Genomic DNA, 13,163 nt, shown 5'->3' with positions numbered 1-13,163 from the left:
GCACCAGTCCCTCCTGCAGCAAAGCACCCCCACAACATGATGCTGACACCCCCGAAAGAATGAGTCTTCTTCCGGCTGCGTGGTCCCATGGTGTTTACACTTGCGTACTATTGTTTGTACAGATGAACGTGGTACTTTCAGGCGTTTTGAAATTGCTCCCAAGGATGAACCAGACTTTTTCTGAGGTCTTGGCTGATTTCTTTTGATTTTCCCATGATGTCAAAGCAAAGCCAATCAGAAGCTTCTAAAGCCATGACATCATTTTCTGGAATTTTACAAGCTGTTTAAAGGCACAGTAAACTTAGTGAATGTAAATGTATGACCCACTGGAATCGTGATACAGTGAATTATAAGTGAAATAGTCTGTCTGTAAACAATTGTTGGAAAAATGACTTGTGTCATGCACAAAGTAGATGTCCTAACCGACTTGCCAAAACTACAGTTTGTTAACAAAAAATGTGTGGAGTGGTTGAAAAACAAGTTTTAATGACTCCAACCTAAGTGTATGTAAACTTCCGACTTCAACTGTATATATATACACACTACCGGTATATACACTACCGTTTGGGGTCACTTAGGAATGTCTTGCTCTTCGACCTTCGCCTCTCCTGAGTCCGTATGGAAGTTGCAGCAATGAGACAAGACTATAACTACCAATTGGATACCACGAAATTGGGGAGAAAAAAGTGTTAAAAGTACAACAACAACTAAAAATTCAAGGCACACTTAACCAGCATTCTGCAGCGATACGCCATCCCATCTGGTTTGGGCTTTGTGGGACTATCATTTGTTTTTCAATGGGACAATAACCCAACACACCTCTAGGCTGTGTAAGGGCTATTTTACCAAGAAGGACAGTGATGGAGTGCTGCATCAGATGACCTGGCCTCCAGAATCCCCCAACCTCAACCAAATTGAGATGGTTTGGGATGAGTCGGACCGCAGAGTGAAGGAAAAGCAGCCAACAAGTGCTTAGCCTATGTGCAAACTCCTTCAAGGCTGTTGGAAAAAATATTTCAGGCGAAGCTGGTTAAGAGAATGCCAAGAGTGTGAAAAGTTGTCATAAAGGCAAAGGGTGGCTATTTGAAGTATCTCAAATATAAAATATATTTTGATTTGTTAAACACTTTTTTTGGTTACTACATGATTCCATATGTGTTATTTCATAGTTTTGATGTCTTCACTATTATTCTACAATGTAGAAAATTGTAAAAATAAAGAAAAACCCTTGAATGAGGTGTTTTTGACTGGTAGTGTAAAACAATATGAGGGATTGGAAGTGATGCAGACAATTACATTGAAGCTACAATCTATCTGCATATTAAAGCTGATCTACCAACTATTTATTTTTTTATACAAAAATAAAATGTAAAAAAAAAAAAAGGTACACACCTGTTTATTTGAGGTCCCACAGTTGACAGTTCATGTCAGAGCAAAAACCATGCCATGACGTCGAAGGAATTCTCCGTAGAGCTCCGAGACAGGATTGTGTCGAAGCACAGATCTGGGGATGGGTCCCCCAAAAAAACTACAGTGTTGAACGTCCCCAAGAACACAGCGGCCTCCATAATTCTTAAATGGAAGACGTTTGGAACCGCCAAAATTCCTAGAGCTGGCCGCCTGGCCAAAATGAGCAATCGGGGGAGAAGGGCCTTGGTCAGGGAGGTGACCAAGAACCTGATGGTCACTCTGACAGAGCTCCAGAGTTCCTCTGTGGAGATGAGAGTCCTTCCAGATGGTAGTCCTTCCAGATGGGAGTCCTTCTTGCAGCACTTCACCAATCAGGGTTTTATGGTAGAGTGGCCAGACGGAAGCCACTCCTTAGTAAAAGGCACATGACAGCCTGCTTGGAGTTTGCCAAAAGGCACCTAAAGGACACTCAAACCATGAGAAACAAGATTCTCTGGTCTGATATAACCAAGATTGAACTCTTTGGCCTGAATGCCAAAGAGTTCTGGAGGAAACCTGGAGGAAACCTGGCACCATCCCTATGTTGAAACATGGTGGTGGCAGCATCATGCTGTGGGGATGTTTTTCAGCGGCAGTGACTGGGAGACTAGTCAGGATTGAGGAAAAGATGAATGGAGCAAGGTACAGAGAGATCCTTGATTAGAACCTGCTACAGAGCGCTCAGGACCTCAGACTTGGGCAAAGGTTCATCTTCCAACAGAACAACGACCGTAAACACACAGCCAAGACAATGCAGGAGTGGCTTCGGGACAAGTCTCTGAATGTCCTTGAGTGGCCGAGCCAGAGCCCGGACTTGGACCCGATCTAACATCTCTGGACAGACCTGAAAATAGCTGTGCAGCGGTGCTCCCCATCCAACCTGACAGAGCTTGAGAGGATCTGCAGAGAAGAATGGGAGAAACTCCCCAAATACAGGTGTTCCAAGCTTGTAGCGTTTAACCCAAGAAGACTTGAAACAAAGTTCTATTTAAATGTGATATTTCCACTTTTTTTGTTTTATATAAATGTGCAAAAATGTAATCTATTTTAGAATAAGGCCGTAACGTAACAAAATGTTGAAAAAGTCAAGGGATCTGAATAGTTTCCGAATGTACTGTAGATATTGAAATAACCAATTCCAGAAGAATCTACCTGCAATAGAGCATACTGGGCAATATGATAATGACGGGAGTAGTTTTAGTTCAACTCTGATTATTAACACCAACGCTGGGGTTCTTTTACACCACTGAGTGTTCATTGAACCCTTAGAGTTTAACACCTGAATCAACACTAGAAATGTTACACTAAAAATCAACACTAGGTAACACTGGCCAATTTGCTGTGTATAGATGGGTTGGGTGACTACACGGGGTGTGGGTGTTGTTTTGGAAGGATGGGGTAAAGGAGTGGTCAGTTGTGGCCCTCACCTCGTTGCACGACGTCCCAAAGGAGTGGGTTGGGTCACAGTCACAGGTCTGGCAGCCTTGTCCGCTTCCTATGTTGAACGTATCAGGGGCACAGCGGTCACAGTTCTGGCCAATCACGTTAGGCCGGCACGGACACTGGCCAGTCTGCAGGTCACAGTGACACTCCCCCGGGGATGGACATGCCTCCGACGTCGTGCCCACTGAATAACACATACACCCTACAGAGAGAGAAAGACAGTCACACACACACACACACACACACACATATACACATACACATTCATATACACATTCACACACACACACACATATACATACATACATACATACAGTGCCTTGCGAAAGTATTCGCCCCCCTTGAACTTTGCGACCTTTTGCCACATTTCAGGCTTCAAACATAAAGATATAAAACTGTATTTTTTTGTGAAGAATCAACAACAAGTGGGACACAATCATGAAGTGGAACGACATTTATTGGATATTTCTAACTTTTTTAACAAATCAAAAACTGAAAAATTGGGCGTGCAAAATTATTCAGCCCCTTTACTTTCAGTGCAGCAAACTCTCTCCAGAAGTTCAGTGAGGATCTCTGAATGATCCAATGTTGACCTAAATGACTAATGATGATAAATACAATCCACCTGTGTGTAATCAAGTCTCCGTATAAATGCACCTGCACTGTGATAGTCTCAGAGGTCCATTAAAAGCGCAGAGAGCATCATGAAGAACAAGGAACACACCAGGCAGGTCCGAGATACTGTTGTGAAGAAGTTTAAAGCCGGATTTGGATACAAAAACATTTCCCAAGCTTTAAACATCCCAAGGAGCACTGTGCAAGCGATAATATTGAAATGGAAGGAGTATCAGACCACTGCAAATCTACCAAGACCTGGCCGTCCCTCTAAACTTTCAGCTCATACAAGGACAAGACTGATCAGAGATGGAGCCAAGAGGCCCATGATGGAAGAGTGGCAAGAAGAAAGCCATTTCTTAAAGATATCCATAAAAAGTGTTGTTTAAAGTTTGCCACAAGCCACCTGGGAGACACACCAAACATGTGGAAGAAGGTGCTCTGGTCAGATGAAACCAAAATTGAACTTTTTGGCAACAATGCAAAACGTTATGTTTGGCGTAAAAGCAACACAGCTTAACACACCATCCCCACTGTCAAACATGGTGGTGGCAGCATCATGGTTTGGGCCTGCTTTTCTTCAGCAGGGACAGGGAAGATGGTTAAAATTGATGGGAAGATGGATGGAGCCAAATACAGGACCATTCTGGAAGAAAACCTGATGGAGTCTGCAAAAGACCTGAGACTGGGACGGAGATTTGTCTTCCAACAAGACAATGATCCAAAACATAAAGCGAAATCTACAATGGAATGGTTCAAAAATAAACATATCCAGGTGTTAGAATGGCCAAGTCAAAGTCCAGACCTGAATCCAATCGAGAATCTGTGGAAAGAACTGAAAACTGCTGTTCACAAATGCTCTCCATCCAACCTCACTGAGCTCGAGCTGTTTTGCAAGGAGGAATGGGAAAAAATGTCAGTCTCTCGATGTGCAAAACTGATAGAGACATACCCCAAGCGACTTACAGCTGTAATCGCAGCAAAAGGTGACGCTACAAAGTATTAACTTAAGGGGGCTGAATAATTTTGCACGCCCAATTTTTCAGTTTTTGATTTGTTAAAAAAGTTTGAAATATCCAATAAATGTCGTTCCACTTCATGATTGTTTCCCACTTGTTGTTGATTCTTCACAAAAAATACAGTTTTATGTCTTTATGTTTGAAGCCTGAAATGTGGCAAAAGGTCGCAAAGTTCAAGGGGGCCGAATACTTTTGCAAGGCACTGTACATACATACACACACACACGGTCTAATTGTACTCACTCCTGCAACTCTGGGTGACGGCGTTGCCGTAGTAACCCAGCTTGCAGCGCCGGCAGCCATAGCCCTCGGTATGGTGCAGGCATTTGAGGCAGACGCCTGTGCGAGCGTCGCAGGATCCCGGGTCCAGCTGGTCAATGTTGTCGCTACACTGGCAGGGCAGACAGCGCCCGCTGGGCACCTGGGGGTTACCATAGTGTCCTGGGGCACACTTGTCACACCTGGCTCCTATGGAAGGGAAGGAAAGGTCAATTCCCAACTGTTTACACACACACACACACACACACACACACACACTTATAGATCTGTAAGGAAGCAGAACTGTCCATAGGCTGCAGTATTTAGTATAGCGCAGTCATGGCAAAATTGTACACTGAAAACAGTCGTAAACAGCCGTAAACAGTTACAGGCAGTGGACTGGCTTCCTGTTCCAGTGAGAGAAGTATCTGTGGGGTTTGTCACACACTCACTGTCCCTGTAGTTACTACCTGCCCATTATGACCAAGACCAGAGGGGATTCAGCTAGCTCTGTAATTTCAGAGAAAATGTGAACTAGGACCTGGAGAACAATGTGTGACATGGTGTGTGTGACGTGGCGTGTGTGATGTGGTGTGTGTCTGATGTGGTGTGTGTATGATGTGGTGTGGTGTGTGTGTCTATCTATCTAACCTCTGTATCCAGGGCTGCAGACACAGACCAGCTGGTAGTTGTTGGCGGTCTGGTAGCAGCCGTCTGCATACTGGCGTCCGCTCCCCGGCCCATCTGGACACATGCAGGGGCGGCAGTGACCCCCCAAACCCAACACGGGGTCGCCATGGTAACCATCCAGACACCTGTAGGTACGGGGTAAGACATGATAAGAGGCACGGAAAACACTCACATACACACAAACACGGTTGGTACTGATAAGAGAAAGCATGACAGTGAAATATGCAGTTGTGCTCTACACTGTGGTTTGGTGTGCGGTATATTAGCTAGCTATTATTTTTATATGGTATAATTTCACACAGTACCTTTCACACATGTGCCCGGTGGTGGAGGCACGGCAGCCCTGGCACTCCCCAGTCTGAGGGTGGCAGTAGTCGCTGTTGCCGTTGCACTGGCAGGGCCGGCATTGAGGGAAGCCCCAGTAGCCTGGCAGGCAGTGGGCACACTGACGCCCTGATGCCCCTGCCACACACTCACACTGACCTGTGGCCTCGTGGCAGAAAGCGTTCACAGAACCCACAGGGTTACACTCACAGGCTGGGGAGAGAGAGGAGTGAGAGGGAGGGAGGGAGGGAATAACAGGGAGAGGGGAAGGAGGGGTGGAGGAAAGAGGAAGAAGAGGGGGGAAAAGGATATAAAATACCACACAAGTTGGAATCTCAACCCCAGTCTCCCCCTGACCATTAACCTCTGACCCCATGCTTGTCTGTCACTCACGTCGGCATCCTGAAGGGCTGAACTGGAAGGTGGCGGGGGCACAGCGGTCACAGTTCCTGCCCGCCATGTTGGGCCGACACCGGCACTGCCCACCTCTGGGGTCGCACACCGCACTGAGCGAGCCCTGGGAGTCACACTGGCACGCTAGAGAGTAAGAGAGAGTAAGAGAGAGTATGAGTGAGTGAGTGGAACGCAGCAATGCGAGTTGTTGTTGCTGTATGAATATTAGGAATGCTTCAGGAAGAAAATTATTGTTCACTAATGATAAACAGACTCACTGAAAACATGCACTCTCATACACAAACATACAGACTACACCCACCCCCCCCCTACACACACACACAAAGCCCCGTGTCCTACCCATAGCCCCCTGGTGTAGCAGGGCAGACACACTGAAGATGTAGTCGTTACAGATGTCCGTCATGGGGCTCTTGATGACGCTCTGGCTGCTCTCCAGACAGCGGTACCTCTGGAACGTATCCCACGCCTCCTCGCCCTCGGAACCCTCAAACAACTCCAGCTCACGCACCCGCGGAATCAACACCAACTAGAGGGAGAGAGAGGGGAGGAGGGAGGGAGGGAGAAGGGAAGGGGAGGAGGAGAGTAAGTAAGAGATGGATAAACACAGAGGGCTTGTCGTAGAGATACGGCAAGTCTGTTGTTCCACACTACATCGACTACATGACTACCACAGGGATGTTTTCCACACTGACTCATGTGTGTCTGTGTGTTAGCGGAAACTACAGTTTATCAGACTGTATGGAGCGTGGTTTGCGACTGCTACTTACGGAGTCGATGAGTGTGTAGGGGCTTTGGACGTCACTGAGAGAGGAGTAGAGAGGCAGACTGAGACGCAGGGTGTAGTTCCGTCCCTTGTCCAGACACACAGGCCTCAGGAGCACCACATGTCTGAAACACACACACACACACAGAGGAGAGGAAGGTGTACGGTTGGAACGACAATAGAGGTGGTGTGTGTGTGTGTGTGTGTGTGTAAAGATGTGTATGAAGGTGGAAGTAAGGGTGTATTGTAGGGACTAGGGAGGAGATGTGTGCCACTTGGGTGCCTACCTGGATCCTGGAGGAAGAGACACCGACTGCTGATCTCCTCCTGGTAGCGTGTTTTCACAAGGACTGACTGGCTGCCCCACTCTCATTGAGTACGGACGTATCACTCTGATCTCCACCTGCTCCCACTGCTCAGGCAACTACAGCAACACACACGCAATATCACACATTGCAGACAGTAGAGAAAACTGCGTGTAAGCATGTGTGTGTTCGCGTGTTCTTATGCGTGTTTGCATGTTCGTATATATGTGTGTGTGTGTGTGTGCATGTGTACTTGTGGTTCATAGCGGATCAGCACGTCGTAGTCCATGGAGTCAGGTAGGTTGTTGATGTGGAACTCCAGGTGGGCTCCCTCAGGTACGTTGACAAACCCTGCCCCTGTCCAGGTAGGACTACGGTTCAGAGGATAGGGCCTGGGAACCACCGTCACACCCTGAGAGAGAGAGAGATACGACCGATTTAAAAAAGACAGAGACAGAGAGATCGAAAGCGAGAGGTCAACACACACACAGACACTCACAGGGCCGTGCTTGGCGTCCTCGGCCTCGTAGGTGTAGTGGTCCAGGGCGATGAAGTAGTATCCTGACTCCAGCTGGTCACAACGCCTCCCATACATGTGTTCTCGACACTGACACTGGCCTGATATCGGAGAACAACTAGAGATGGAGGGAGAGAGAGGGGGAGGAAGAGAGAGAGGGGACAATAGGGAGAGAGATAAATAGGGAGAGCAACAGAATGAGAAACCGATTGTTAGTAAATATCCAATACCAACAGATACATTTCTGCAACAATGCACTTCAGGCGGAGTGGAATTAGGAAGAGTAGTTGTGCTGTGATTGGATCATACGAGTAGAGACATGACGCGATTGGTTAAAACGTACTCATTGTTGACGGCTCCGCCCTGGTCGCAGTCACATGGTCTGCAGCCGTCCATGTCATTGCTCAGCCCCCAGTGACGCGGCTGCAGGAACAAATGAATAGAGATATAAACACACACACACACACACACACACACACTGCAGACAACCAGTGACGGGGTCGGTAAGTCCCTCACCAGACACTGGTCACAGTTCCTGCCGGTGACAAGGCGTTTGCAGAAGCAGTTTCCTGTGTCCATGTCACATGGGCTTCCTCCAGGTAGCGTGCCCAGAGGGTTACATGTACACTCTGCCAAAGACACACGTCAAATAAACAATGAGAGACAAAAAGATAGGTGTGTGTGTGTGTGTGTGTGTGTGTGTGTGTGTGAGACTCACGCAGGCAGCCGTTTGGGCCCTGCCCCAGGCCGTAGTGTCCCTGTCTACAGTGGTCGCAGCGCTCTCCCTCCACACTGGTCTTACAGCGACACTGTCCTGCTATCAGACCAGCGGACACGTCTGTCCTGCCGTCACACACACCACCCTGCAGGGAGCCCGCCGGGTCACAGCTACACGCTACAGACAGAGGGAGAGGGAGGGAGGTGAGTGAGAGGAAAGAGACAGGAAGGAATGCGAGGGGACAGGGAGGGTGGGAGGGAGAGTGATGAAGGAGTTGAAGGAGGCCGAAAGAGTTTGGGGAGAGTATTGGGAGATGGAGAGACGAAGGAGAGCGAGAAAAGAGGACAGAGACTCCGACAATACATTCAGACTTTTAAGTTCAGAGACAGAGATCAAAGGGAGAGTTGAGAGTTGAAACTTGACAGGTCAGTGGTCAAAGGTGAGGCCAGCAAACTCCTGGCCCTTGTCATAGGTCACAGACAGACGGTGACGTACGTTCACAGATGTTGGGGTCTCTCAGGTGTCTTTCGGGGTGCTGGTAGTAGAAGGGTCTGCACTGCTCACACTGACGCCCCGTGGTCTTGTGTTGACACTCATCACACACTCCTCCACTCACGTTCCCCGTAGACAGATACACAGCCATGTCAAAGTGACATGACCTGGAGTGGTGGTTACACTCGCACACTGGGAGAAGGAGAGAGAGAGAGAGGGAGAGAGAGAGAGATAGAGATATAGAGAGAATTTTTTGTTTCAACATATTTTGCACTTAAAAAGACACTATCAACAGGATGGAATGAGGGAGATTCCTGTTGAATAGTTTGATATATCTGGAACGGAATGATCCAGACTGTATATATCTGGCACAGTGTGATCAGTGTGTGTGTGTGTGTAAGTGTCTCACTCTTGCAGGCATTGGTGTTGTGTCCCTCTGCAGGCCTCCAGGGCAGGTCGTTGTAGAAGTCCTTACAGTGCTCACAGTTCAGACCCTCTGTGTTGTGGTTACACATGCAGTGACCATGGACCTGGATACACACACGCACGCACACAGAGAGAGAGAGAAACACTCGTATTAAGAGGCGCAGGCACCGAAGACTAGAGAAAAGTAAGAGTCATCTCCCTCTTAATGGTCACACAACCTATTAGGAGAACGTGTGTGTGTTGTATCGTGTGTGTGTGTGTGTGTGTGTGTGTGTGTGTGTGTGTGTGCCTGTTTCACTCACCATGCCCTCTGTGCCTACATGTATCCCATCGACAGGGGCACACTTGGAGGCATGTCCGTAGCAGAAGCAGTTGCCGCGGACGACCATATCGAAGAGGGCATAATAGTATTTCTCTGTGACCTCGTCTCTGGAGTCCAGCAGGTTGTCACCCAGTGTGTGGAGCTTACTAAACTGGACACGCAGGTTAGTGATCTTCAGCATGTCTACACACACACAATCAGAATAAAGGCAGACTTATTACCAGTCCTAATGTAACGGCCCATCTAAAACAGCAGTTATGGGAATGTTTCTATAGGTTACTGTGTCTTTATATATTAGGTTCTGGATCTTCTCCAAGCTCATCTCTACGACCTCTGACCCTAAAGATGTGGGATCCTCCTTCTGAAGGCGCCCTACACACACATTCACCACATACTTAACATGAGGGGCTCTCTGTGTAAGTGTGTGTGAGTTTGGGTATGAATGAGGCACTAAAGTGTGTGGGTGTGTGTGTGTGTGTGTGTGTGTAGCTTCTACATGTGAAATTCCATAAGAGGTGCCAGGATAACCTGACCTCTAACCCCTGCTCTGCTGTGTTGCCTTGACTACCGCCACTACTCAGACTTTGGTTTTTACACTTAGAAAATGATTTGTTGCAGTACTAACTGGATCGTATGTAGCAATTGAGATATACCACCTCTGGCCTGGTGTTGTACTGTAGTTACTTACTCTGTATCCTGGGACTGTAAGGGTCTTCAATCTCAAACGCTGGGTCCAGCACCCTGAATATCACCTGATAGAGAGGGGTAGAGAGGGACAGAGATTGTAAAAATGTACGTTTCCTCGGTTGTAATTCAATGAGAGACTAACTCTGAAGCATTATGGAGCCACATCTTCTACCCCCTCTCTTGCAAAAGCTCAAAGGCCAGACAGATGCACACCTCTCCCTCTGCGGATGGCTCTATGTCAGAATAGCGGGAGTCACAGATGATGCTGTCCACTTTGACCATGGGTCCCACGGATATCCCAGGGAAGGCGGACTCACAGTCGTAGCTATAGTAACGGTACACCTGCCACTTCTTCCCAAAATCCATGGAACGCTCGATCACCATGGTAGCCGGACGGAACGTCTACCAATCAAAGAGATCATTCTAATTCGTAAACACAGAAATACAACAAATATAAAATCAATAGATTCTTGACCACGTGACCCGAACAGGGAAAACTCTGTGTCCTAATATTAGAACACAGAAAGAAAAAGAGCGAATGAGAACAAGAATGAAAGTGTGTCCAGACCAGATCAGAGACACATGGAGGTTCTAAAGGAAGCTGAATAGGCTCAATACACTGATGCCAGCAGTACAGAGTATAGTGTTTTACAGCAGCCCTCTCTACCATCCATCTCAAGAGGCTAGGGAAATCTTCCACATACCTCGAACACAGTGAGTGTGTGTGTGTTTGTGTGTGGCCACCTTAAAGGTCATGATGAGATGTGTGAAGTGGAACTCAGCTTCCAGGTTCAGTTGAATGGTCACATTCTCCACCCCTGCAGCACAGGGAAACAAACACACAACACACACACACTGAGAAAGACATCCCATGACAGACATATCCTGCTTTATGTCAGGTGTTACAGACCCATAAAAACACATTAGTGAGTCTGCCAAAATCTCTGCTAACACACACACACACACACAGGACATTTGACCATGTCGATTGGTCTTTCTATCACACCCATGTGACGAATTGATCCGTTGCCGTGGTAACATGTGCAGCGGGATAAGGATAAGGAAATCCCAACCCCTGCTTTTCCGTGTTTCGTCCTTCCTGGTATTCCCGGACCATCTGGGCATCCGGCTGCGGCTCCTTCCATGACTCAACAATGGACACTTTATCCTCCACATCTGTCAGAAGACTCAGAAATGAATAAACAAACCCACTGTGTGTGTGTGTGTGTGTGTGTTCGTGCATGCATGGGATATGCGAGTGTGTGCTAGTGTTACGACTGTGTGTGTGTGTGTGTGTGCGCGCGCATGCGCGCGGGGGAGGGAAAGCCAGTCCAGTTCCCATGCTCTCAGACAAGAATACCTCAGTCTCTCATTATGTTGCCCAGTTGCAAGTATGTGTGCGAGGGAGTGTGTGTGCATGTGTGTATTACAGGGAACAATGCGGCCATGTCGTGTCAGCAGTGTTGATATACAGCTGTTTCTAAAACCTGTTCACTTGAGCATATCTGTATATCCTCTGCCCTGAAGCCTGCTCTGATTGGCTGAGCTGTGTTGCTCTGTGATCTGCTCTATTCACCGTACCGCCCCCTGTTCCCATGAGAAGACATTTAGCACACTCTCACACACTGACCATTCTCTCACAGCTAGACTTCAACTTGACACACACACGCGCATTTCTTTTACTATCCTTGTGGGGACCAAGCAATTGATTCCCGTTCAAAATCCTATTTTCCCTAAACATATTTGTTTATTTGGATTCCCATGAGCTTTTGCAGAAGCAGCAGCTACTCTTCCTGGGTTCTACAAAAAAATCACAGAACATTACAAATAACAAAACACTGATACACAAGGACACTAACACACATTTTAAATACAATGATATACAAACAATACAACAAATACATTATAGAAACAATACAACTTAAAAAAGGGATGTGTGGGTTAGTGTGTGTCTATATGTGTATGTTTGTGCCCTCGGTTCCATGAGTTGTTGTTTAATCCATTTTTTTAAAGATCATTTTGCTGTTTGCTTTAGTAATTGGAGACGGAAGGGAGTTCCATGCGATCATGGCTCAGAATAAAACTGTGTTGCCGTCAATTTGTTTTGGACTTGGGACCTGTGAAGAGCCCCCTGGTGGCATGTCTTGTGGGGTATGCACCTGTACATAGCCTATCTGTAAATAGCCCATCCAACTACCGCATCCCCATACTGTTATTTGTATCTTTATTTTGCTCCTTTGCACCCCAGTATCTCTACTTGCACATTCATCTTCTGCACATCTATCACTCCAGTGTTTAATTGCTATATTGTAATTATTTCGCCACTATGGCCTATTTATTGCCTTACCTCCCTTATCCTACCTCATTTGCACACGCTGTATATAGACTTTTTCTATTGTATTATTGACCGTATGTTTGTTTATTCCATGTGTAACTCTGTTGTTTGTGTCGCACTGCTTTGCTTTATCTTGGCCAGGTCGCAGTTGTAAATGAGAACTTGTTCTCAACTAACCTACCCGGTTAAATAAAGGTTAAATAAAACATTAAAGAATGTATGGGTGTCTGAGCCGAATGTTATTTGATTATGGAGACAATCTGGAATTTGTGTCACAGTAATATTTCTTATAAAAACTAGGAGAAGCAGAGAATCTCTCACCAACACTGAACCAGGAAAGACTGCCATGCATGTTGTTGACGCTAGTTCTGTACGCGCAGTTAAGG

At 46.8% G+C, this 13,163-nt stretch overlaps 1 protein-coding gene across 1 annotated transcript in view; it reads right to left on the bottom strand.

The window, feature by feature from the left end:
- Positions 1-13,163, bottom strand: part of LOC110490219 (laminin subunit beta-1) — a 43,313-nt gene that overhangs the window by 15,468 nt on the left and 14,682 nt on the right. The window contains exons 4-22 of the mRNA XM_036944497.2: positions 11,187-11,260; positions 10,656-10,844; positions 10,444-10,507; positions 9,736-9,938; positions 9,417-9,537; positions 9,011-9,199; positions 8,516-8,692; positions 8,314-8,426; positions 8,141-8,220; positions 7,780-7,915; positions 7,534-7,692; positions 7,263-7,399; positions 6,980-7,100; positions 6,552-6,738; positions 6,192-6,335; positions 5,780-6,011; positions 5,436-5,599; positions 4,770-4,994; positions 2,877-3,094 (exon numbers count right to left, since the gene is read on the bottom strand). Coding sequence (XP_036800392.2) covers positions 2,877-3,094; positions 4,770-4,994; positions 5,436-5,599; positions 5,780-6,011; positions 6,192-6,335; positions 6,552-6,738; positions 6,980-7,100; positions 7,263-7,399; positions 7,534-7,692; positions 7,780-7,915; positions 8,141-8,220; positions 8,314-8,426; positions 8,516-8,692; positions 9,011-9,199; positions 9,417-9,537; positions 9,736-9,938; positions 10,444-10,507; positions 10,656-10,844; positions 11,187-11,260 — 2,933 coding nt within the window. The remainder of the gene's footprint in view (positions 1-2,876; positions 3,095-4,769; positions 4,995-5,435; positions 5,600-5,779; positions 6,012-6,191; positions 6,336-6,551; positions 6,739-6,979; positions 7,101-7,262; positions 7,400-7,533; positions 7,693-7,779; positions 7,916-8,140; positions 8,221-8,313; positions 8,427-8,515; positions 8,693-9,010; positions 9,200-9,416; positions 9,538-9,735; positions 9,939-10,443; positions 10,508-10,655; positions 10,845-11,186; positions 11,261-13,163) is intronic.

This window comes from Oncorhynchus mykiss, chromosome 15, assembly GCF_057628025.1.
Source record: "Oncorhynchus mykiss isolate SJ-2025 chromosome 15, ASM5762802v1, whole genome shotgun sequence".
In the NCBI taxonomy this organism is placed as follows: domain Eukaryota; kingdom Metazoa; phylum Chordata; class Actinopteri; order Salmoniformes; family Salmonidae; genus Oncorhynchus; species Oncorhynchus mykiss.
This window is presented reverse-complemented; position numbering and strand designations above follow the sequence as displayed.